The sequence below is a fragment of the Salvia splendens genome, chromosome 4, assembly GCF_004379255.2.
Source record: "Salvia splendens isolate huo1 chromosome 4, SspV2, whole genome shotgun sequence".
NCBI classification, from domain to species: Eukaryota; Viridiplantae; Streptophyta; class Magnoliopsida; order Lamiales; family Lamiaceae; genus Salvia; species Salvia splendens.
In genome coordinates this window covers 19,802,308-19,829,305 of record NC_056035.1, presented here as the reverse complement: position 1 = coordinate 19,829,305, position 26,998 = coordinate 19,802,308, and the positions used below count along the sequence as shown (strand labels likewise).

At 40.4% G+C, this 26,998-nt stretch overlaps 1 protein-coding gene and 1 non-coding gene across 2 annotated transcripts; one reads left to right on the top strand and one right to left on the bottom strand.

The window, feature by feature from the left end:
- Positions 1–335: 335 nt before the first annotated feature.
- Positions 336–418, top strand: TRNAL-UAA. Its single transcript has one exon. It is a non-coding gene; the product is annotated as a tRNA-Leu (tRNA).
- A 6,603-nt stretch (positions 419–7,021) lies between these two features.
- LOC121799044 (enolase-like) lies at positions 7,022–11,207 on the bottom strand. Its single transcript, XM_042198365.1, has 17 exons — positions 11,047–11,207; positions 10,834–10,897; positions 10,168–10,232; positions 10,032–10,079; positions 9,853–9,939; positions 9,680–9,760; positions 9,345–9,446; positions 9,176–9,256; positions 8,777–8,851; positions 8,635–8,697; positions 8,453–8,530; positions 8,134–8,328; positions 7,967–8,017; positions 7,776–7,864; positions 7,640–7,691; positions 7,494–7,550; positions 7,022–7,383 (listed from the first exon to the last, which is right to left on the bottom strand). The coding sequence occupies exons 1-17, from the start codon at positions 11,110–11,112 to the stop codon at positions 7,303–7,305; spliced, it is 1,335 nt and encodes a 444-aa protein (XP_042054299.1). The 5' UTR covers positions 11,113–11,207; the 3' UTR covers positions 7,022–7,302.
- Between the last annotated feature and the right edge of the window lie 15,791 nt (positions 11,208–26,998).

Sequence of the window (26,998 nt, the reverse complement as noted above, 5' to 3'; positions counted from 1 at the left end):
AAACCGGAATTGATTGATTTTTGTGGTGAGGAATGTTCGTGGAATTGTGTTAATTGGTCGTGGAATACAAGTTTCTCTTTCTACGTATGTGAGACAATGAATAGGGAAAAAAATGGACATTCATATGTAAATTTAGATTCATATCTGATTGTCGTAATCTATGTAGACACCTTAACACACTCCTCATCTCTGACTTCCTATCAAGAAAAAAAATATACGAATAGATAGAACGAACCGGTACAGTAAACGTGGGCAACAAAGATAAGGGAAATTGCCTACCAAACACTCACATATCTTGCATTTACGTTATCTAGCAAAGACTATCTATCAATTCAGCTGGTTTGCCCGAGAGGTTAAGGGGGAAGACTTAAGATTTTCTGCACATAAGTGCGCATGGGTTCGAACCCCATAGCCAGCATATATACTTATTTATTTTCATTTTTCATTTTTAGAACATTCATTAGCACAACCCTCCATCCCATATAAATATGTGCACTTTCCATTTCCGTCTGTCCCATAAAAATATGAGCATTTCCATGTATGAAAATTTGTTCCTAACTCATTATCCATATACATCAATTTACTTACAACTTATACCACTGTGGCCCATGATAGGATGAATTGTTCCAAATATTCTAGTTTACTTTTGCGTTCTAATGTTGACATTTGCATGTTTAGATGCGAGGTTATGGTACAAAAGAGGTAGGATACGTGAATCCATCATGTAGAGAGTACAATCCGGAGTAGAGAAGAAGATTGAAGGGTGTTGCACACTGATGAAGGATGATCAAGTGGTTCCATCCTCCAGGTGCTCAAGCCAAGCAAGTTGGGAAGTAGGCGACGCCCCACATTCCACTAACTCATTCCACTCACATTTCATTTAAAACTAATAAATACAAGCGGAACCCATATCATTAACTTTTTCTACCCACTTTTCTTAACATTATCTTAAAACCCGTGCCAAAAAATCAGACTCCTATTCGCAGATGGAGGGAGTAGTATGTAGGAAGGCTTTTCAAAAGGCAACTTATAAATTTTTTTGACTGAGCACTTAGGGAGTGGGAACACGACACCCATTCTATCAAGTTAGGACAAACAAGTCTGACGAGATCGCGGGTCTCTCAGCCCACCATCACAACCCATTAAACACTAATAACAATATGAGTCCTACTATCCTCTGACATTACTTTAATTACTGTTCTCCTCATCTCTCTTACTTTACCAATTGAGCATTAATTCTCGTGTCATTTCGAATGCCCATTTTGGGACGAAGGGAGTACCTTTTACATAATTTAGTTTTGAGGGAACATCTTTTTTAGTACATCAACTATCCCAAATGAGCAAATTTGGTCCATAACATTTCATAATATCTTTTGAGGTCCATTAACTGTAAGTTAATATCAATTCAACTACTTTTTGACTATTTCCAATATTTTCATGACCAAAGTACCCTTAAGGCCATGAAGGGCAATTCAATCTATTTTTTCATCCACTTTTTCTTTCTTCTAATTTATTTGAGATTAAGTTTAATAGATCTTATACAATTATTATTAATATATACCATGCCTTATTTGAATATTATGATATTACTTTCTAGTGCTACTTAATACTTTTATATGGTTACATTCTCAATTATTTAGATAAAACTAAGATAAATATTTTATTTTAATGAATCTCGTAATTTTATCAAACTAAAAATTTAAGGTAATCATAATACATAATATATACTACATTGAAATAAAAATTTAATAAAGTAGAAAAAATATGATTCACGAATAGTCAATGGAATAAATATGAGAACTATGAACAGTTTTCATGATGTTGTAAATAGCCTAATGATAATATTAAGATGCGACATTGTGATATTAAACAATTGATAGCAACTATTGTTTTTTTATTTAATTAAACAATCATAGTTTTAAATTAATCATATATTCAACTAAGAATGTCATTGTCTTTTTTATTAAATTGATTATTGATAATTTCAACTAATTTTTTTTAGACTACAATTACTACATAAGAGTAGATAAAATAAAACTTAGCTCTTTATTTAAGATTCTATGTTAATAAATTTTAATTTATTTTTAATCATCAATTTTGCATTGCACTTAAAAATAATATATTCTATGTATAGCTTTAAGATTGAAAAATTAATATTCCATCTAATAAATTGAACTACTTTTATATACAAATAGTGTATAAGTATAATGTTTACATATATTTATATCTAATTTATTTCACTATTAATATTAAATATAGTATAATGATTTAAAATATTACAAATAAGTAAAACTAAACGTAAATAATTAATAGTAATAGAATATTAATATCATTAAGATATTTTTATTTTGAAATTAAAATTAGAGGGAACATCGTTTTTGGTACATCAACTATCCCAAATTACATACTTTAATGAAAATGAGAGGGTAAATAGATTGAATTGTCCTCATTGGCCTTAAGGGTACTTTGGTTATGGAAATATTGGAAATAGCCAAAAAGTAGTTGAATTGATATTAAATTATAGTTGATGGACCTTAAAAGATATTATGAAATGTTACGGACCAAATTTGCTCATTTGGGTTAGTTGATGTACTAAAAAAGATGTTCCTTCTTTAGTTTTAAGAAATTATATACACCCTCCGTCCCTTAAAAATATAGCCAATTGATATGGCAGGAAATTAAGACAAAATTGGTAGTGTTTAATGGTGGTATAAGTTGTAAATAAGTTGATGTTTAAGTGTAATAAATTGGGATAACTTTCCAAAAACGGAATGCACATATTTTTGTGGGCAGACAAAAAAATGTACATACTACATATTTTATGGGATGGAGGGAGTATGAAATATATAATTTAACTAACATAAATGTATTTCCTTAAAAGTATATAAATTACTATATTTTACATAATTTAGCTTTTAAAATATTATATATGTACTACTTGGTAGATGGCATCTCCCCAAAGTGGTTGGTGTTCGTGAAGATGATTACTTGTCCGACTGATAAGAAGAATGCCTTATATGCTCAAAAGTAGGATTATGCGCGGAAAGAGCGTTTGATGTGCTGACTATATGCGTGGTAGCTGAGAACACCAAAGACATTTGGTCCTGACTATATTGCATTTATGTTGGATGAAGAACCAACATCGATAAAAGTATCCTTTGTTGGCCCAGACGGGTTGCATTGGAAAGAAGCTGTTCAAAGCGAAATTGATTCAATTTTGCTAAACCACACGTGGGTGTTGGTTGATCTACCTGAAGGTGCTAAACCTTTAGGATGCAAATGGGTCCTTAAAAGAAAGTTTAAGGCCGATGGAACAGTGGACAAGTATAAAGCTAGACAGGTAGTCAAAGGCTTTAAACAAAAGGAAGGGTACAATTTCTTCGATATCTACTCACCTGTAACGAGGATTACATCAATTCGAGTGCTTCTCGCGATTGCTGCTGTACACAATCTTGAGATTCATCAAATGGATGTTAAGACTGCGTTTCTAAATGGTGACCTTAAAGATGAAATCTATATAGAACAACCTGAAGGTTTTGTAGTACCTGGACAAGAGAAAAAGGTATGCAAGCTGGTTAAATCCTTCTATGGATTGAAACAAGCGTCGTTGCAGTGGCACTTGAAATTTGATAACGTGATGTTATCAAATGTATTTAAAATCAACGAATGTGACAAATGTGTCTACATTAAGAACACAGATAATAGATATGTTATAGTGTGTCTCTACGTTGATGATATGTTAATCATGGGTAGTAACACCCAAGTGATTAACGACACGAAAGCCATGTTAAAGAGAAACTTCGACATGAAGGATGTGGGTCTAACCGATGTAATTCTTGGAATGAAAATTCTAAGAACATCCGAAGGAATCACATTAAAACAATCTCATTATGTTGAGAAAGTATTAAAGAGGTTCAATGCCTATGACGGCATCCCGGCTAAGACGCCTACAGAGCTCAATGTTCACTTGAGCAAGAACTGGGGTAAGCCCGTTGCACAAGAAGATTATGCATGGGTCATTGGATGCATTATGTATCTTACTAATTGCACTCGACCTGATATTGCTTGCGCCATGAACAAGTTGAGTCGTTATACGAGCAATCCAAGCAAAGAGCATTGGAAAGCTCTTGTAAGAGTTTTGAGGTATCTCAAGTATACTCAAAATCATGGGCTACACTTTTCGAGACACCCCCGGTACTTGAAGGGTACTGCGATGCAAATTGGATATCCGATAACAAAAACTCACTTTCAACAAGTGGATATGTCTTTACTATTGGGGGTGGTGTTGTCTCATGGAAATCCACGAAACATACATGTATAGCCCGATCCACTATGGAATCTGAATTCATAGCTTTAGATAAAGCCGCGAAAGAAGCCGAATGGCTTAAAAACTTCCTTGAAGATATTCCATGTTGGTCAAAGCCCGTGCCTTCAGTGTTAATTCACTGTGATAGCCAAGCCGCTATTGGGAGGGCAAACAGTGGCTTGTACAATGGTAAGTCTCGACACATTCGTCGACGACATAATACCGTGAGACATTTGATCACAACAGGGGTGATTACAATTGACTACGTGAAGTCATTGGATAATCTAGCGGATCCGCTAACCAAAGGGTTATATCGTGATCAAATGAATAAATTGCTAGAGGGAATAGGTTTGAAATCCACAAACTAAAGAATTGTCATAGTGGTAACCCAACCATGATGACTGGAGATCCAAAGAACTTGGTTCAATGGGAAAACTAAGCTATGAGAGTTCGTGTGAAACACTCATCTATATCTATTCTCTAGAGAGCAATAGAGTGTTGTAAAACTTGCCTAGTGGTAAGGTTAAGTCTATGACTTTTAATGATCCCTAAAGGATCTCGTTGAGATGAAGTTCTCAAGGAGACCGAGTATGGCAAGATACTTAACGAGGAATCACCTATGTAAGTGTGAAGTGGGGCCGCTTCAAACAATACACTTATGAATCCAAAGTGGTGTCCAAGGCCTGAAATGGACACAAAACGTGAGAATGGATGAGGTTGAGGTGTTTAAGTGTTAACATCATTGTCTCGGTGCACGCCGTGGAGGAATAGTTCAAAGCATCGCGCTACTAGTCCGCCTGTGTATCCGATGGTGTTGACTATGGATGGTTCAAAGCCAAAAACTACCTATCCTTATGCTTACATACCTCTTGAGGGTTGAGCTTGTGTCTGCATATATATGCATTTGGCAATTTCCACTCATGTGGGGGATTGTTGGAATCGTGCTTGGTCAAATGATTTTTGACTAATAATAAATGTTACAAGACATTTAATTTTGTGAAATTAAATGCAATAACGTCGATCTACGTTCCGAGTAGATGACCGTAGTATATTCATTTTCTCAAATCCGATTCCCGGTGAGTGAGAAATAATATATTAAAGTTGGTCACAATAAAGCTAGAAATGATCTATGTGAAAAGACTAAGAGATTAATTAACTAGGTGTTAATTATCCCACATCGGGGATGATAAACTTCTTTGATGAAGTATTTAATCAGATGAATTATCATGTGTAATAATTATCGTGGAATAAGACGGGTGACAGAGCCCACACGCGCGCGCGCGCTGCCGCCCTCCCGCCCGCGACCCGTGCACCGGGTGCCTGGTGCCTTGGATCTTGGATCTTGGATCTTGGTCTTTGGGTGGTCTTTGGGCTGTTCTTTGGAGCTGGTCGTTGAGCGTGGTTCGAGCCTCGCTTGTTCTTTTATGGGATGGAGGGAGTGTGAAATATATAATTTAACTAACATAAATGTATTTCCTTAAAAGTATATAAATTACTATATTTTACATAATTTAGCTTTTAAAATATTATATATGTACTACTTGGTAAATGGCATCTCCCCAAAGTGGTTGGTGTTTGTGAAGACGATTACTTGTCCGACTGATAAGAAGAAGGCCTTATATGCTCAAAAGTAGGATTATGCGCGGAAAGAGCGTTTGATGTGCTTCGATCATGTCGAACAATAGTGAAATGTTCGGCACGTATAAGGTGCATGTCATCATGTATCACTGATATGATGTATACATGTATCATCAAGCATAATATGATAATGAAGGACGAAGTGGAAAGTGCATATAATTGGGGCAATAATGAAAGTAATTATAGCTCGGGAGTAGCTCGTGATAACCCGCCGCATGGTGCACCGCCCCCAATACTGTGATACTTGCATTAACGGGCTTCAATGCATGAGGAACGAACTTGCGTCCAACTCCAACAAGACCTGATTGAATAAATTAGGACGCGTAACAATTAAAGTTTGATGTATCAGTTTTAAACAAGTACTAATGTTTTTAAATCAAATTGATGTTTATGTTATTTTCAATTTAGTTGCAACTTTGTTAGTACTATTGAATTCTAAAAATATAATTATAAACAATAAAATTAGTGACTTAAATTGTGGCCGGAAATGAGTATTTTCTTAGGATGTGTTTGAATTGGCGTTTATTTATTTTTTTAGAAAAGAACACAACCATTTTGCATAAGTGTTTTTCTTGGTCTTTCATTTTTATTTGTGGTATTTAAATTGTTGGTTTGTTATCTATAGTCCATAATTTTCCACATGTTTGGTTTGTTAATTACAATAACATGATAGTAGGAAATTTCAAAACGACTTTTTATATTGCAATAGGACAGAGCATGTTGCAGAGACAAAAAATGAGGTCGAACGGATCTCAAAAGTATGAGCGTGGATGCCCTTATTCCATCTTTCCATTTTTCGTTTACCCACATAGGAAGTTAACATACCCATTGGCGCGCATCACTTTATTATTCAGAAAGAATTTATCCGTCATTCCATTATAATCTTGTGATTCAAAAATCACTGAAATGTGAACTAATGGCGTGTGTTATTAACAAGCCAAAATTGTTAAAATTTCTTCAGCATTTTATTAGAGCAACCACAACGCCTGCCTGCAGCTCAAACTAATGAAATAATGAGGCTTATGCTATACCGTTGCTCGAATATCATTAATTCCGGTAAACGAAGGAAAGAACACATAAATCAAGCTCACACTCTTGAGGAAAAACATTCTCAATCTTCAGTAGCACACCAATAGCCAATAAACAAACCCAAGAACAGGAAGTTAGGCTTGCAAGATTTAAAACACTTGCATTCCTCAACAGAATTTCAAATGAGATTATACATGCTCAACCGCAGCCTGTGAAAAGTTTCAAGTTTCACTTAAGGTCTAAAACCAAAGATTTCGATTATTCAAACGTCTTAAATATCCCAAAAACATAGTCGTAGTCAATCTTCCACTCCATCAAACCATGAGTGTCTAATAGGGAGCAACAGGAGTGCGGAAGCTGGCTCCTGCGTACACTGCTTCCGAACCAAGCTCCTCCTCAATCCTCAGCAGCTGCACTCAAGATAAAAATTTGTTTATTTGACCAGATAAGAAAACCAGAATAAAAAGCAAGCGAGACATACAAGTAAGAAATTCGAGTTCAAGAATAATTAGATACTTGCCTGGTTGTATTTTGCAAGGCGTTCTGATCGGCAAGGAGCTCCAGTCTTAATTTGGCCCTGACAGATGAAGCGAGGTAATAGATTTCAGCACATGTATATTACAGTGGAGGTCGATACAGCTGTACAAAGTTTAAAACAAGGATTACCGTGGACAATCCAACAGATAGATCAGCAATGAAAGTGTCTTCGGTTTCCCCACTGCATTGAGAGTGAAAATTTTCAGTATCTAAGAGGTTTAATAAGATTTGACCACAACGCATAGAAACACCCAATATATCATACCTGCGGTGGCTGGCCATCACACCCCATCCAGCTTGCTTCGACATTTTTACAGCTTCAATACTCTCAGTCACAGATCCAATTTGGTTAACCTGTCAATCACACAAGATGAAAAAAATTGCTACTACTATAAAGGAAAAAAAGGATCATTATAAGTTATGTTGATTGGACGATTGCAGAAAAAGTAGCCATACCTTGAGAAGAAGGGCATTACAACTCTTCTCTTTGATTGCCTTCTCAACTCTCTGCAGATGTTAATAACCCACAAAGTAAGATTTTGAAATTTAAATTTCTACGGACTCCTTGAACCAGCAGCAAAATGCTACTCCATACATAAACTACAAATCAGATTGCCAATCACCTTGGGGTTTGTAACAAGGAGATCGTCTCCCACAATCTGCACTTGAGTTCCGCATTCAGCGGTCATTTTTCCATAATGCTCCCAGTCATCCTGGTCAAAAGGATCTTCAATAGACACAATAGGGTACTCGGCCACAAATGACTTGTAGAGATCCTTGAGCTGGTCACCGGATATCTTATCTTTCCCGTTATTGTTCTGCAGGGACAAAACAAAGGATGTGAGAAAAGAAAAGCTAAAGACACATGGGGCAACACGTCTCACGCAAGACAGTGAACACATGTATTCTAATTCCATGACATAGATCAGCTATATAACTTGCCTCTTCCTTGAAGTTCAAGTCATAAGTTTTGTCTTCCCCGTAGAACTCAGATGCAGCAACGTCCATTCCAATAACAACCTAGAAAGAAGCAACATTTGCAACCTCAATACTATTTACCAGGTAAATGCCTCTAAAAGAAGAAACACAGTACAGGAGTTGGCAATGCAGAAATACAAACTCACTTGATCAGTATAGCCAGCTTTGGCAATAGCTGTCTTTAGCAGTTCAAGACCCTCCTTGTTCTCCTGTAAAGAGGGTAATGTTGTAAATGAAATTATTCTATCACACAAGATGGACAAAAAATGCCACCCAAAGTATATGTACCTGAATGTTGGGAGCAAAACCACCCTCATCACCAACATTAGTGGCATCCTGTCCATATTTCTTCTTAATAACAGCCTGAAATTAATATTCAGATCAGATATCATCAACGAGAACAGGTTGATGACATTTTGATTTGTAGGAACAACAATTCAAAATTCAACAAGAATATGAAGTTTCAAAAACTAACAACTTCATTTTAGAAACATGGGGACTCAGAAATCAGAACACCTACATGCAAGGGAAAGCAAAACTGTAATTGCTATACTAGATCTTCCTAACAAGGCAGTCAGAGACAGAGAGCCATTAAACTTTAAAACTAGAAATAGCTCCAGAAATTGATCAGCATGGTTGAACAGGTTGCACAAGCATTGTTACAAAGGACCAAGAGATATAACTTGCCTTCAAATGGTGGTAGACTTCCACACCCATCTTCATGGCCTCCTTGAAGGAAGAAGCTCCAATAGGAAGAATCATGAACTCCTGCAGGAAAAAAATGTTCATTTCGAATTGAGACAGAATTTCATTTCGGCAGTATGACCATTCAAACAAACTTGCATCATAGACATACCTGCATGGCAAGTTTGTTTCCAGCGTGTGATCCACCATTGATGACATTGAAAGCAGGCACAGGGAGAACCATGTTCTTGTTACCAGCTAGGTTGGCAATGTGCTGATTGCAGAAAGAGTAATCATATCAGATATTTCATCAAATAGACAATATAATAATACTAGAAATCACATTCAGCAACAAACAAATTGATAAATTATTAACGTTGAGAAGTCGAACAATTCAAAGATGCAGCAGTATGGTCATGATGGAAACCTAGAGTGGAAAAGGCAATTCAATCCAAAAAAGAAAATGATTCAAATATCAATGTCAACGAGAGTTGGTATCCCACATACCTTGTAAAGAGGGATATTTAGGACAGCTGCTCCAGCTTTGCAGACAGCGAGGGAGACAGCAAGAATAGCATTCGCTCCAAGCTTCGGAAAAATAGTTTTATCTTCCAATTATAATATTATTCAAAAAGAACGACAAAAAAAGCACCAATAAATAAATAAAAATACTAGGATACCTTTTGCTTGCACCAGCCCCACTCGTTCTGGGTGCCATCAAGTTGGTGAACCATGAAATTATCAATGGCAGTCTGATCAGTTGGGTCCTGAAAATAGAAGAAAGGAATCACAATCAGTTAAGTAATGCCACTAAATTCACGAGAAAGTTTTGTCCTGTAATGAATCAAGGAAAACAAACCTTCCCAACAAGGGCTGGTGCAATGATACTGTTGACATTGTTTACAGCCTATCAAAACACAAAAGAAGCATTAAAAAAGCCAAATTGCAATCAGATTTCTCATGTAAAACACATCTACCATACACACAACACTGACCTTTGAGACACCCTTGCCAAGGTAGTCAGATCCTCCATCCCTCAGTTCAAGAGCCTCATAAATTCCTGAGATAAGATTAGACATAAAAGTGAGTAACAGCCTTATATTAACAGACAACTGCAGCACTAACTACTACCTCCGTCCCTTAAAAATACAACCAATTTCCATTTTCATCCGTCCCTTAAAAATAAAAACCTTCTAAACTTTCTATCTTAGGAGTAGACCCCACAATCTACTAGCATTACTTCCACAACTGTTTTCATCCTCTCTCTACTTTACAATTTTTTCTCTGTGCATCCTACTTTATCAATTATTCTCTCTTACTCTACCAATTGTGCCTTAAAACCCATGCCGTTTCAAAAAGTTTTAGACGGAGACAGTATGATTTATAATGTCCAAAACACAGATCATCCAAATAAAGTTTATATAGCAAAACAGTTTCACAATTAAATACCTAAGAGTATCGGCTTAGGTGCCGATTGGTTGCCATGACTAATATCATGAGACTATCCATCTAGGATTAAGTTGTAGGGTTCAATCTTATGAACCAAACATGATACATATTTAATCATGAGATTTAATCTTCCCAACCGAACACCCCCTCAATATACAAATCAATGTTTTGAGGAAAAATAAATGAAATTAGCGAAAGAATTCGGATATTACCAGTGGATGCACCACTAGGAACGGCAGCTCTTGCAAAAACTCCATTGGAAACATGCACATCAACCTACAGTTAGTTTAGAAAACCAAGCATTATCACAACAAACAAGAACAACTAATGCGATTAAACCAATCGCCAGCCGTTGGTAATTTGAAATCTAAACAATCAATTATAGAACCGTAAGAAAAATAAGGAGAAGATAGTAATGAACGCACCTCGACTGTGGGATTGCCACGGCTGTCGAAGATCTGACGGGCCTTGATGCTTGTGATAGTGGCCATTTCGAGTTCAAATAGATCTAAAGCAAGAGAGGGGTTTTGAGCGAGCGAGCGAGCGAGTGGAGACAGTGATGCTTTCAAAGAGAGAAGAAATTGGGCGTGATTTATAGAGGTTGAGGCTAATGAGAGCCGTTGATTAGATGAGTGGAGATTAAGGTTTTAATTGGGCAACAAACCTACACAAAAATACATAGACTACATCTGTGTGCTTTAACTTTCAAGTTAATCGACTTTTTCGAAAACTGCAGAATGTCTTCATTTGTATTCCATTTGTCCGCGTGTGATTAATTTTTTTTTTTTACTCTTATTATAGACTCTCTCCTTCCCGCGTTACTTGAGGTGTTTCTTTTCGGAATGAGATTTAAAAAAGTTGTGTTTAGTGAGTTGAATAAAGTAGATGAGAGGATAAAGTAAAAGAAAGAAGAGAGAGTAAAGTAAAAGAAATAATGAAGTATGTGAGATTAGATGTTTTGTTTTTAGTTAAAAAAGGAAATGACTCAAGTAACCTGGGACGGAGGGAGTAATAAATAATTAAAATAAAAAAATAAATATTTTTCTCTTATTTTATTTTTTTCTTTACTATAATTATCTATCATTATTTTTCTAAAGAATGTGCCGAAAACCAATCAATTACTTGAACTGAGATGAAGGGAAGAAATGATTTCCATTAAAAAATTAGTGTACTAGTTTAATTATTATTTTTTTCAAATATTAAGGACAAATTGTAAAAATCATAAAGTTTAAATTTAATTTCAATTATTCTATGATGAGAAAATTCGATCAAATATATTGTTACTATTTTTCAATCAAACGAGATTGTTTTTTTAATGTATAGATGATGAAGAATTGTTTAACTCATTGATAATGACGTCGACATATTATTTTAGTCTTCCATTTCATATACAATTTCATTAATTTTTTGTTATTGGATAATTGAGAACAAAGTAAAACTTTTTAAAAAATTTCGATTGATTTTAATGAATGTGAAATATTAAAATTTGACTAAATTTAATTATTATTATTTTTTGCAATTTTCCTATTATAAACTCATAGGTAAAAAATAGTTAATGGGAACGCCTTCTTTATTTTGAGGCTAATTTTTACTGTATTAATCAAATACCAAAAGTTCTTTCGGACAAGGTAGTAAAAAATGTTGTTTTGGCACTAGGATAAAACAACGTCAGAGTACAAAAGGACTTTTTTAGGAATCCACTAAATTATTTATTTTCCCTTTTTTCGTTATATCCCTTAAAACCAAATACAGTTGCAATTAGCCGCAATGAATTTTGTAGAAGTGATTGAACTAGAAAAAAGTCTGGATACTAGTAATATTTATTTATTTCATAGTTGTGATATTTTCCACTCTAATTTTGTTTTCGTTTTCTCTACTATAGTAGTACTACTATATAGAAGGAGACACATTATTACATTGACTTAAAAGGTCAAACAACCAAATTTTGTGTGGTTCATCTCTAAATTTGAATAATTGCGTTGTAATACCATATTTAATCTCATTGGTCTCCTTTTATATATGCTATACTAATTACTTTGCTGATTTATTTAAAACAAAAATATGTGCTTAAAACACTTGTAAGGCCATCCACAACTCTGTTCCTATACCGTTCCTATAATGTTCCTTAAACCACTATTTGAGGGCCCCACTGTACTTTTTTACTCCATTCCTTAACTAAGGAACGGAACCTGCAACCCTCTGTTCCTTAACCGTTCCTTAAATTACTATTCATTCAATTTCATTTTTTTTTATTTCCAACTAAATTCAATTAAAAAAACACACTTTATTAAAAAACAAACACACTTTATTAAAAAACACACAACATTAAAAAAAATTACAACTTAAACTTAAAAAAATAAAAAGCACACAATTAAAATTCTAAAAAAATAAAAGTACACAATTTTAATAATTTCATCCGCCAAAATTTGCCCAAATGTGCTCAATTAGATCATGTTGGAGTCGGGTGTGGGCACTAGAGTCGCGTGTCCTTGCACGAATAGATAACCGTTCTTGTATAGACGGATGCGCTCCACTTCGAGGCGGACTACTTGCGGTTGAGCTTCCGGGGGATTCGTCGTCGAACCAATTTCCCGCCTCGGGTCCTTCGTCTTGGACAATCATGTTGTGCAAGATTATGCACGTATACATGATGTCGACCATGTTTTCTATGAACCACGTACGAGCCGGGGCTTTGATGATGTTGAAGCGCGCTTGGAGAACCCCGAACGCCCTCTCCACATCCTTGCGAGCAGCCTCCTGCTTCTGCGCAAAAAGAGCCTGCTTTGGGTTCGCAGACCCACTGCACGTCTTCACGAAGGTAGGCCACTTCGGGTAGATGTCATCGGCGAGATAGTACCCCATTTTATAAAGCCGGTTGTTGGCGAAACTTCGGTCAAGAGGTCGGACTGGTGGAGCACGTTTACGTCGTTGTTCGACCCGGGGACCCCGAAGTACGCGTGCCAGATCCAAAGGCGGTAGTCGGCAACGGCCTCAAGTATAACGGTTGGGTGGGTGCCTTTGTGGCCGCTCGTGTAGGACCCCTTCCACGCCACCGGGCAATTCTTCCATTGCCAGTGCATGCAATCGACGCTGCCGAGCATCCCGGGGAATCCGTGCACTGTTTCGTGAAGGTCGAGCAGGAACTGACAATCGGTCGTGCTTGGCCTCCGGAGAAATTCGTCGGTGAAGGCTGCCCGGACGCCTTTGCAGAATTTGAGCAAGCACATTCGCCCAGTGCTGTCTCCGATGTGGAGGTATTCGTCGAACATGTCGGCCGTTTGTCCAGTGGCAAGCTGGCGGATTGCTGCAGTACATTTCTGCAGCGTCGTGTGGCTGGGACGGCCGACCGCGTCGTACCCTTCCTGGAAGAACTCTTCCCGGGCTGCCAAAGTATTCGCGATGTGGAGAAATAAAGGTTTCCCCATGCGGAAACGGCGACGGAAGTACGTATCTCCCCAAACCGGGTTATCGCAGAAGTAGTCGCGTACTAACCTTGCAGCGGCTTCCTCCCGGTTACGATGGATGTACGTACGGGAGCGTCGTTGGGGCGGCGCGGCTTCTTCGGCCTCCCGTCGTCGATCTTCTTCAAGTGATTGTTGCAATATTTGACGCATTTGTTCAAAAGGATCCATTAGTTTGATTAAATTTGGGAGAAGGAAACGAGAGTTGATTTGAGATGAAAATTGGGGTTGAAATAGAGAGGAATAGATGTGTGTTTGTGATTGAAATGAGTATGAAATAGGAGTATTTATAGAGTAAATAAATAAATAAAAAAAAATATATATATATAAAACGGATATAAAAAAACGGTCACATTACCGTTGCAAAAAAAAAAAATATTTATTAAATTCGTATTTAAAAAAAAATTGAATTATTGCGTCACCGGGACGAAGCCCACTCGCGGGGCAGCGAGTGGGCTTCACGCGTCAAATGGGAGGCCGCCACGTCGCCTAGGCGCGTGGCGGAACGTTTCGTTCCGCGTTCCTCCGGAACGGAACGCGGCACGACATAGGAACGGGGGCGGCACGGAATGGCGACGGAACGCACGCTGCAACGCGTGCCGCCGCGGAACCGTTCCGCCGGAACGGCATAGGAACGGGGGCGGCACAGCGTTGCGGGCGCCCTAACAAACGTGTGGAAAATCAGACACACAATACGCATCTCATGAAAAAAACTTGATCATAAATAAAAAAAAACGTGCCAAAAAAAATATCATGAGTCGTAACTTTCTCGATACGAAATACAGTACTCCTTAGAAACATGTAGCAGCCAATTCAAATTTGAATAGCCTAAAGTCATAATAAAAGATTGTTGAGCATATTCCTACATGTATCATATACTCCTATTAATTTAGAACACAAATAAACATATTCCAATAGGGTAATGTTTACTGTATTATTCATGCTTTCCACCTACCACAGACAATTAAACACAAAAACGAATACTCCAATACAAAAGATAAAATTCACATTGCTTAAATATTCAGCAATCCATACCGCTATTAATGATTTTTTGGGCGAAATATTAGTGCTAATTATATATTGTAATTTATGTTTTACTGATAGTACGATTGAGTGAATTTCCTATTTAAAGATGCTCATCTATTGTATATTCAAGTTTCAAAGAACCAAGCGCTCAGTGGCGGATCTAGAATTTTTGGTACGTGGGTGCAATAAATAATTATAGTGAGTTAGAGTAGGGGTGGGTCGGTACGGTATACCGTACCGACCGTGCCATACCGCATACCGTACCGAAAAGTAGGATATGAAAAAATTCAATACCGATACCGTACCGAATTTTCGGTATACCGAAATTCCGGTATACCGAAAATTCAGTATGATATTTTATTGGCTGTACCAAACAGCCTATACTATTGTCCATGAACTTGGGAAAAGCCCAATATCTACAAAGTCATTAAAATAATTTTGCAACCTACCACTCGTGCCCTAAAGAGAAACTAAAAGTTTAGTCCAAATTCCCAATATCTACAAAGTCATTAAAATAATTTTGCAACCTACCACTCGTGCCCTAAAGAGAAACTAAAAGTTTAGTCCAAATTCCAGTGGAATTTGGACTAAACTTTTAGTTTCTCTTTAGGGCACGAGTGGTAGGTTGCAAAATTATTTTAATGACTTTGTAGATATTGGGCTTTTCCCAAGTTCATGGACAATAGTATAGGCTGTTTGGTACAGCCAATAAAATAATGCAGACCATTTTGGTTGAGTCCACAAAACCTTGAAAATGTGGCCAATCGACTAAACCACCCTTCCCCTTTGATTCTTAGAGCATCCACAAAGGTGGCGTCCGTCGCCACGGCCGTCCGCGCCGCTGGCACGGACGCTACCCGCCGCCGCTGCGCTCGCGCTGCTGGCACGGCGCTGCTTGATGCATCGAGCAGCGCCGTGCCAGCGAGCAGCTGACGTAGCGCGCTGGGATTCGTCAACGGCATAGCCGTTGTGTTTAATTTTTTTTTATTAAAAAATCGGTTTTTAATTAAAAAACCGATAAAAAATAAAAAAAAAATCACTTCCAAAAAAAATATATCCGTTTATAACCGTTTTTTTTTTACTTTTTAATTTTTTTTTTCATTTTTTTACCCCAAAAATACACACTTTCATCTATAAATACCCCCAATATCACTCCCAAAAATTCACATCAAACTACACAATTCTCATTTTCATTCTCTCATATCCATTTTCATCTTCAATCTCTCATATCCATTTTCATCTTCATTCTCTCATATCCTTTTAATTTTTAGTTTTTTAATTATGTAATTTTTAATTTTTATGATTTTAATTATGTAATTTTTAATTTTTAGAATTTTAATTATGTCTTTTTTATTTTATTTCTAATTTGTAATATTTATTGTGATTTTTTAATGAATTTTAGTATTATGGAAATGTTTTTGTGTAATTGAATTTTAAATTAATTGTGCTCGTCCTTGCGGAAGAGCACAGCTGTGGGTGTTGTGCTCTTGTCAGAGAGCAGGCAGAAAAAGTGGGGTCGGGCCCACAACCGTGCCGCTGGCAAGAGCACGGTTGTGGATGCTCTTAGGCTATCCACAATGGCGAGCGGCGACGGACCCCCAGGAGAAGAGATTTCTCTTCACATTGCTCGAGAGCATGAATGACGATCTGCGTGGAGGCGGCAGCGGCGGTGGCAGCGGAGGCGGCGGTGACAGTGGCGACGGAGGCGGCGGCGACGTAGACGGCGGTGACTGTGGCTACGGCGGTGACGGTGGCGACGGCGACGACGGAATCGAGGGAGCCACCGAGTGATTTTTTTTAAGTAATGTACTTTTTTCTTAATGTAATTTTTATTATTAATGTACTTTTTTAAAATTTTAGCACTTTTTAAATTTATTGTACTTTTTTAATTTATTGTACTTTTTTTAAATTAAAATAGTATTATTAATGTTTCCCGTATATGTCTCGTAAATTAAATTCTGTATATTGTGTTATTAGTGATGTGGCTATTGATGTGGCTGGGCTATTTATGATATGGCTAGCCTATGGCTGGGCTATTTCTAATGTGGCAGGAAGATTTTTAGTATTGATGATGTGGCAGGAGGAGTTTGTGGCTGGGCTATGGCTGGACTATTGCTGGGCTATCACCACTGTGGATACCCTTATCACCGATCGATTTCAGTCGTACTATAAGCTGCGAAAATGGCGCTAAAGCCAAATCGACGACAGACCCCAATTTCAAACAAATTGGCCAATTTGAAGAATCTACAATCTATCCATTGTCGAATTACACCAACAATTTTAGATCGAAAGCTTGAATAGAAGACGAAAACGAGGTCGGCGCCGTCAATGGGAGAAGACGCACAGCGGAGGGAGGTTTGGGGTGGGTCGATTGAATATTCCCGAGGGTATAAATGGCCTAACACAGCCCTTTCAGCGCACAGCTGATAACCGAGAAACTAATACCTCGCCTCCAGCCTGATAGAGTTGACATGAATTGGGTGAAAATAGTAATATATGAGGGGGTGAAACCTGGCTGCAATTTACCGGGTCGCGAGAGAATGGTTTCAGGCGGTGGAAAAGCTTTTGCTACAATGGTGTTTCAGTTGATTTCAGGGCTATCACCCACGCCCTTAAGAGCATCCACAACGGTGGTGGCCCAATCCGCGTCCGTCCGCGCCGCTGGCAAGGCGCTGCTCGATGCTTCGAGCAGCGCCGTGCCAGCAAGCAGGACACGTGGCGCGCGGCGATTGAGCAACGGCACAACCATTGCCTTTGAATTTTTTTTAATTAAAAATCGGTTTTTAATTAAAAAACCGATAAAAAAAAATTCGCTTCCCAAAAAAATATATCCGTTTATTACCGTTTTTTACCACCTTTTAATTTTTTTTTTATTTTTTTCCTCAAAAAATACACACTTTCATCTATAAATACCTCCACTTTCACACTCAAAAATTCACATCAAACTACTCAATTCTCATCTTCATTCTCCCATATCCATTCTCATCTTCATTCTCTCATATTCATTTTCATCTTCATTCTCTCATACCCTACAACATAACAATGTCCGGCCAAGGCGATGACCACCCGCCCTCTCACGGTTGGAACCCCGAATGGTTCGGTTCACAACCGTTTCCTAGTCCGGAAACGGAATATTCGGCCCTCCTCAAACCCAAGATTTGGGCGTTCCGGGTGGCTACCGGCCATACCTAATCGACGACCAAGGTGCCTCCGAAGGGCGATACGGGTGGACACCGGAGCCTAGACCGACCCCCCCTCCCAAACTCCGCCTCCTCCTACTCGCGGTGTCCGCACACCGTACACTCTGGCGGAGATGGATAAATTGTTCAAAGCGTACTTGGAAATCTCCGAAGATGCGGTGGTTTGCACGAACCAATCCGGCGATCACTTTTGGTGGCGCGTCTCTCGCCGGTATAATGAAAACCGGCCGCCGGGAACGATCGAGCGCAACGAGAGTATGGTGCGCAACTCCATCGGCCGAGCCAACGAAGAAATTGACAAGTTCAATGGCTATTTCCTCCGGGAGACGCGGAATGCCGGGAGCGGCCGGAGCGAGGTCGACATCATCACTGCCGCGCTGAGCTACTACCAATCCATGAACGGCAAGTCGTTCAAGTACCTCAACGTTTGGCAGGACATGCGGACGCACCCAAAGTATATGGGAGGCGTAACATCCTCCTCTAGCGGCTCCTCCAAACGATCAAGGTCGGTATCCCTATCCGACGCCGGCTCCGAAGAAGTGGCTAGCCAACTCGCCGGAGCTAACTTGGGTAGCCCCGACGCCGGACCAAGTGGTTCCCGACGCCGACCGCAAGGAAGGAAGAAAACGGCGGCCGACCGCCGTCGCGCCGCGACTCCATCTGCCCCCGCTCCCTATGCGCCACCTCCACCCCCGAACAACTCGTTGTGGATGCTCTTAGGCCAACTCAATATGGTCAATAGGTCAACTATGACCCCCACACAACTTCAAACGCACGAGACCATGATATTGGGCCTCCAAAAACAACTGGGGTTAGTGCCGCCGGATGACTAGTCTTCCTCGGGTAATATTAGCCAATAATTATGTAATTTTTAATTTTTAGGAGTTTAATTATGTAATTTTTAATTTTTAGTATTTTAATTATGTAATTTTTAATTTTTAGGATTTTAATTATGTCTTTTTTATTTTATTTGTAATTTGTAATATTTATTGTGGTTTTTTAATGAATTTTAATATTATGGAAATGTTTTTGTTTAATTGAATTTTAAATTGAATTGTGCTCGTCCTTGCGAAAGAGCACAGCTGTGGGTGTTGTGCTCTTGCCAGAGAGCATGCATGAATAGTGGCGCCGGACCCACAACCGCGCTCGCTGGCAAGAGTACGGTTGTGGATGCTCTAAGAAATATTAATCAAGAAATTACTTTTTAGTAGTATTATTACTTGGATAGCTTCCACTATTTAAAATGGATCTTCTCAAATTTATATATTAGAGATAATTTATTTCATTTTTAGAAGTTTTTATTGTTTTTAAAAATATAAAATATGTATTTTTTAAATGAATTAGGAACTGAAAATATAAAATTTAAATACATTAGACGTACAATAAAAATTTACAGCTAACATTGAGAAATAAAAAAAAAGGTTAAATGTACTAGATTAGAACTAATAAACGTAAACAAGAAAAACAAAACGTAATGTATTAAAAGTATAAAATAATGCTTTAAAGGGAAATAAATGCTCAAAATAGTTATAAATCATAATGCTAAAACAAGTACTACTAAAATATTGCAATTATTAAAAAACATACCCCCAAGGATTCGAACCAGGATCCCAACATTCAAGAGACTGCTCCAAGTCTTAGATTCATTCTCTATGGATCACCTATAAAATTAAACGGTATTTTGGGTACAGTTGTATCCCTTGTATTGGATTGGATCTGCCACTGCTTGCGCTCGTCTATTATAAACATGATAAAGTAACAAACAATACATGATATTGATGGAGTACGTACTAGACAAGCCCAACAGCAGTAAAGCCCATCAGCCTAAAGCCCAAGAAAGAGTATCAGTTCGGCATGACTAAAGAAGTTCAGTTCGGCACAACCAAAGAGTTCGGCCCCAGCCTACAGCTCGGTAAAAGCCAACCAATCAAACTCTGCTCTCAGGTCGGCATCAAGCTCTACAAAGCTGCTCGGCAATAGTTCAGCAGTTCGGTCTCAGCATCGGCAAAAGCTGCTCGGCAATACCGAACTGGGAGCCACGACCTCCACTACACGATCTATCTAGTGGTGGACCCATGCAGGCTCTCATGACCTCCACGACATCCACGACATAATTACTGATGATGTAAGCCACTGCCTAGTTAGTGGCCATGCAGGATCTCATGACCTCCATGACCTCCACGACTTAGGGTGGTGATGCAAGCCACGATCTCAGTTCAATATATAAATAGAACTTAGATCTGATAGACCAGGATTTACTAACTCTAGAGAAAAAAGGTCAGATAGCAAGTCTGTGTTGTAAGCTGTAATCCCAGATCAAGCAATACAATCTTGCCCTCCCTTCTTCCCGTGGACGTAGATTTACTTCAGTAAATCGAACCACGTAAATTCTTTGTGTCGTAGTCTTTATCTTCTACCGGCATTTACAAACATCAGAAATTCGCGGATTCATCACTGGCGCCGTCTGTGGGAAACCAGAGAACCAAATCTGTGATAAAGCGAATTTTTGATCCTTGTTCCACCACTAAAAAAAAAAAAAATGCATACCAGATCACATAACACCCGTGCCTCCGTCCGTGATAACCATGAGGAAGCTAATCCAGCAGCCCATAGGCCTGGAAAGCAGCCTCGTGAGAAATCTGTCTCCAGTTCTCACGAAGAAGGAACAAGCCACTCCAGGAGAGATCGCACCGAGTCTTCCCAGCAGCCCGATTTAAATGAAGCTGTCAAGCTGTTCTTGGCCGAGAAGCAGGAGGAGTTCTTAACCTTCCTGCAGAAGAGCCAACAGCCGGAGAAGACAACGGCGGATTCTCCCTCCTCATCCAGACATGAAAGTCACTACCGCAGCAGTGACGTGTCTTCCAGGAGAAAGAATCCTCAACCCCGACATGTTCCTGTTCCTCCTCGGTACCGGAACCACAGGAGAACTCCATCTCCTCCGTACCGAAGAGATGTCGGGTTCGCCATGTACGGAGCATTGAAGACTCCGTTCTCGGACGATATCACCCGAACTCCTTTGCCGCGGAACTACCGGACACCGTCAATGACTTATGACGGGCTAGTGGATCCTCATGACTTCTTGGGATGCTATCAATATAATATGGCGAACCAGGGTCTCAATGAGGTCCATATGTGCAAGCTGTTCCCCGAGCTGCTCATCGGGAACGCCAGAAGGTGGTTCGACAGCCTTCCTCAAGGCAGCATTAGATCCTACCGAGATCTAATGGATGCTTTCCATAGGAGGTTCTTTCAGAAAGCGGAAGCCCGAATTACTTCGGCTCAGCTGCTTTCTATACGTCAAGGTCGCGACGAAAAGATCAGCGACTTCCTGACGAGATTCCATAAGGAATGCCTACAAGTAGATAATCTCAATGATCTACTTGTCATTTCGGCATTCCAAAATGGAATCCTGCCCGGAGCTCTCTACAGAAAGCTCGTGGAGTGCGGTCCGCAAACAGCTCAAGAAATGTGGGACATTGCGGACCAGTTTTCCCGTGCGGATGAGGCAGACCGTCGAAAACGGTCTTTAGACAGCTCATCCCGAGAAGAGAAAAAGAAGCCCGATCAAAGCGGCCAGGTGCTTCCTCGCCGAACTCCTTTTGAAGAAATTCAAAGGGCACCGGTACAAGGCAGATTGGGGCCACGTCTCAATCCTGAGAAGCCGCCCGCTCAGTTCGTACCATTAAACAAGTCAAGAACGGAAATTTTCGAACTACATTCCGATATGTTCGAAAAACCAAAGCGGATGACGAAATCAGCCGCGCGGCGACCTCAGGATCAATATTGCTCCTTCCATCAAGCCCACGGTCACGATACCGAGGAGTGCCGAAATTTGGCTGCAGGTATTGATGTTCTTGTGAAAACAGGAACGTTAAAAAAATACCAAAGCAAGCAGCCGAAAAAGAACAAAAAGCAGAGAGGTGCGAACTGCAATCCTCAGGATCCGAAAAGGCATGAAGATCCCGAAGACGACGACGAGCCGCAATATGATGGAGTAATCCAGACTATTGATGCTCTCCCTGCCGGGAAGACTAAGTCGTCCCTAAAAGCAGAACGCAGAGGTTCCAATCAAGAGGAGCCGACACATAAAAGGCTGAAGAAAGACGAAGTGATTACATTTTCAGATGCCGATCCCGTCCCAGCCATCTCTCCTCACCAAGACGCTATTGTCATTCAAGCCGGAGTGGCAAACAAACTGATCCACAGAGTATTTGTGGATACAGGAGCGTCAGTCAGCGTTCTTTTTAAAGAATGTTTCGATAAAATGGAAGTGGATCCAGCTCGGCTCAGTCCGGCTCCGCTTCCTCTGAAAAGTTTCGCCCAGGAGGACACCCGCCCTGAAGGTATTATCAGCTTTCCGATCACGGTGGGAAAAGCGCCTACAAGCTCCAATACGATGATCGAGTTCTTTGTGGTGAAAGCTCGGTCCCCGTACAACATCATCCTGGGGAGAGACTGGCTCAACACAGTTCGGGCCGTTTGCTCTACTTATCACCTCACCATCAAGATCCCCACTAAAGGTGGGATAGCGGTCATCCGAGGTGATCAAAAGAGAGCAAAAGAATGTCTGCAGATTGCGCTTAAAAGTGCCGAGCAATCAGTTCGGCACCATCAAGCATAGCAATCACAGCAACCGGAGTCAGAGGCAAGCGAGATGACCGAAGTCACTTCAGAGCCGAACTCAATGACCGTTCAGTTATACGAAGATGATCCATCCAGAACGGTCAAGATCGGCTTCACAGGAACGCCTCTACTCCGGGAAAAGACCATTCAGCTCCTCAAGGAGTACAAAGATGTCTTTGCATGGTCTTCGTTGGACATGACCGGAGTGCCCCCCGAGGTAATCACTCATCGGTTAAATATTGATCCTTCAATCCGGCCAGTAAAACAGAAGCAAAGACTCTTTGCGGCAGAAAGAAGCCAAGTCATCCATGACGAAGTCCGCCAATTACTAAAAGCGGATGTACTATTCGAGGTGAAATATCCTTCTTGGGTGGCCAATCCTGTGATGATCAAGAAAAAAGGAGGAGGATGGCGGATGTGCATAGATTTTACCGATCTAAACAAGCACTGTCCTAAAGATTGCTATCCCCTTCCGAATATAGATAAAAAAGTAGAAGCTTTGATCGGCTTCGAAATTTTCTGTTTTCTTGATTTATACAAAGGATATCACCAAGTGTTGATGAATGAGAGTGACGCTCCGAAAACAGCTTTCATTACCGATTTCGGCATTTTCGCTTATAAAAAGATGCCATTCGGTTTAAAGAATGCCGGAGCCACTTATCAAAGGATGGTAGACAAGCTTTTTCGGCACCTAATCGGAAAACAGGTTGAAGTGTATGTCGACGACATAGTTGTCAAAAGCAAAAGCACTTCGGAGTACGAAGACAACCTCAAATCCACTCTCGACGTGCTCCGAAAAGCCAACCTCAAACTCAACCCCCAAAAATGTACCTTTTTGGTAGATTCGGGAAAATTTCTGGGTTGTTGGGTTTCAAAGGACGGACTCAAGGCAAATCCCTCAAAAGTTCAGGTTATTCAGAACATGGCGATGCCGAAGTCCATACACGATGTGCAAAGACTAACTGGATGTCTAGCCGCATTGAATAGATTCCTTTCCCAAGCAGCCGAAAAGCAACTGCCGTTCTTCAAAGTGTTAAAAAAGGCACCAAAGTTTGAGTGGGGAGCCGAGCAGAAAAAGGCTTTTGACGAGCTCAAAAGTTATTTAGCCGAGCTTCCAATTCTCTCTGCTCCAACAGATGCCGAAGTGATTTTCTTATACTTAGCGGCATCCGATCAAACCATTAGCGCGGTGCTTGTACGAGAAGAAGGCCTAAAGCAGTTTCCCATCTACTTTACAAGCCGAGCATTAAGAGGTCCAGAAACAAGGTATCAACCTCTGGAAAAAATTGCTCTGGCGTTAGTAAATGCAGCAAGGAGACTGCGGCCATACTTCTATGCTCACAAGGTATGCGTCTTAACCGATCTGCCTCTTCGGCAAGTTTTGACCAAACCAGAAGCATCAGGCAGAATCGCCAAATGGGCCATAGAGCTGGGAGAACACTCAATCGAGTACCTACCTCGGAAAGCCATCAAGGGACAAGCCTTGGCAGATTTTCTTGCAGAGGCCAAGTTCGATCAAGCAATTCCTGTTATTGCCGAACAGAAGAATTCTGCCAATGCCGAACTAGCACAGCCCTTGGAATCCGAAGTAGAGCCGCCGGACTGCTGGAGCGGATTCGTAGATGGAGCTTCGAATAAAACGGGAAGTGGAGCTGGTATTCTGCTTATCGCTCCCGATGGACACGAGGTAACCTATTCACTTCGGTTCTCATTCCCAACCACTAATAACGAAGCCGAATACGAAGCCCTCCTTGCCGGACTCCAGTTAGCGCAAAGTCTGCTCGTCAAATCTCTCAAAGTCCATTGTGATTCACAAGTCATAGTAAATCACATGTTGGGTACAAGTGAAGCTCGTGACGAGAGAATGAAGAATTATTTGGACAAAGCGCAAAGCATCAGCCGAAGTTTCTCCTATTTTCGGATAATCCGCATTCCCAGAGCGGAAAATAGCCGAGCAGATACCTTAAGTAAGTTGGCCTCAGATCCGAGCTCAAAGGCGGAAGAATTAATGCATCGAAGCATTGATGAAGCCGAGGTACATTCAGTATCCAGCTCGCCGAACTGGATGACGCCGATCTTGCAGTATCTGGATCAAGGACAATTGCCCGAGGATAAGAGAGAAGCTCGGAAGATCACGTGCCGAGCACTTCGGTACGAACTTCATGAAGGAGTCCTCTTTAGAAAGTCTTACCTCCAGCCGTTATTGCGGTGCGTAGGACCAGGAGAGACGGACTACATCCTCAGAGAAGTTCATGAAGGATCGTGCGGTAGCCACATCGGAGCCAGAGCTTTAGCTAAAAAAGTTCTGAGATGGGGATATTATTGGCCAACCATGGTACAAGAGGCAGTGCAGCTCGTCAAGACATGCCCGAAGTGCCAAATCCATGCAAATATCCCAAGGATGCCGCAGACCGATCTATCCACTATGCAAAGCCCTTGGCCTTTTATGCAATGGGGTATAGACATAGTAGGACCACTACCACAAGCTCCTCGGCAAATAAAATTCCTAATCGTTGCCGTGGACTACTTTACGAAGTGGGTGGAAGCTGAACCATTATCTACGATAACGAGCTCGAAGGCATTGGATTTCGTCTGGAAGAACATAGTGTGCCGATTTGGCATACCCCACATCCTCATCTCGGATAACGGGACTCAGTTCACCGACAAGACGTTCAAAAATTGGTGCCAAGAGCTGAATATTCAACAGCGGTTCACTTCGATCTCTCATCCACAAGCAAACGGACAAACGGAGGTAACAAATCGTATCCTGGTGAAAGGGTTAAAAGCTCGGTTAGAACAAGCCAAAGGACAATGGGTAGAAAATCTCCCTCAAGTCCTATGGTCCTACCGAACTACACCCACAACCTCCAACGGTGAAACTCCGTACAGTCTTGTGTACGGCACTGAAGCCGTGATTCCGGTGGAGATCGGCATACCCAGTCCCCGAACTCTAAATTTCTCAGCAGAAATGAATGACGACGGACTGAGAGCCGAGCTAGATCTTGCCGAAGAAAGAAGAGAATTGGCATGCATAAAAGCAGCCAAGTACAAGGAGCAAGTAGCCCGGTATTATAACCAAAGGGTGAAAAAGCTGCAATTTCAAGTGGGAGATCTCGTCTTGAGAAACAACGAAGTAAGCCGAGCAGAAAAGCTGGGCAAACTCGAACCCACATGGGAAGGTCCGTATCGGGTGTCAGAAGTCCTCGGCAAAGGGTCTTACCATTTGGCTCACATGTCAGGAGAACAGGTACCCCGAACATGGCACATTTCCAACCTCAAGAAGTTCCATTTGTAAGAGACAGTCCGGTCAGTCAGTCAGTCTTGAGTCCTGTTCGGTCAATGTGCTTTCTTTGGTTTGCTTGGTCTTTTTGTCTATGTGCGTTTTGTCTATGTGCGTTTTGTCTGTCTATGTGCGTGTCCTCTCTTACAAATGTTGCTGAGGTATCTTGTTCTTCGAAGGCTGATCCCCTTTTTAGAACATATATAAGCCAACGATTGTGAGTCAAAGTTTCTACAGAAGATACAAGACCACAATTCAGCTTAAACAAGCAGTTCGTCTGAAACGAGCTGCAATAAGCCTACGATTGTGAAGTCCAAGCTTCTACAGAAGATACAAGACCACAATTCAGCTTAAACAAGCAGTTCGTCTGAAACGAGCTGCAATAAGCCAACGATTGTGAAGTCCAAGCTTCTAAAGAGGATACAAGACCGCAATTCAGCTTAAGAATCAAGCACTTCGTCTGAAACGAACTGCAACGAAAGTCCGATTCTCGCGATAAAACTTGCCTGAATTAGGACAAGGGAAAGTCCGATCCACGCGATAAAAACTCGCCGAATTAGGACAAGGGAAAGTCCGATCCACGCGATAAAAACTCGCCGAATTAGGACAAGGGAAAGTCCGATCCCCAAATTAGGACAACGGAAAGTCCGATCCGAGCGATAAAACTCGCCAAATTAGGACACAAGACGAGTCCGGTCAAAGATGTTTATTTCATCAGACCAAAGACGAGTCCGGTCAAAGAAGAGTTCGCTTCATAAGACCGAGGACAAACATCAACTTACCCCGT

Excerpts from the sequence above, each read along its gene's own strand:
- LOC121799044 (XM_042198365.1), bottom strand. The coding sequence starts at position 11,112 with ATGGCCACTATCACAAGCATCAAGGCCCGTCAGATCTTCGACAGCCGT. Across the intron at positions 8,531-8,634 it reads AAGCTGGCTATACTGATCAA|GTTGTTATTGGAATGGACGT; the intron begins GTGAGTTTGTAT and ends GCTTCTTTCTAG. Across the intron at positions 7,865-7,966 it reads GTAATGCCCTTCTTCTCAAG|GTTAACCAAATTGGATCTGT; the intron begins GTATGGCTACTT and ends TGTGATTGACAG.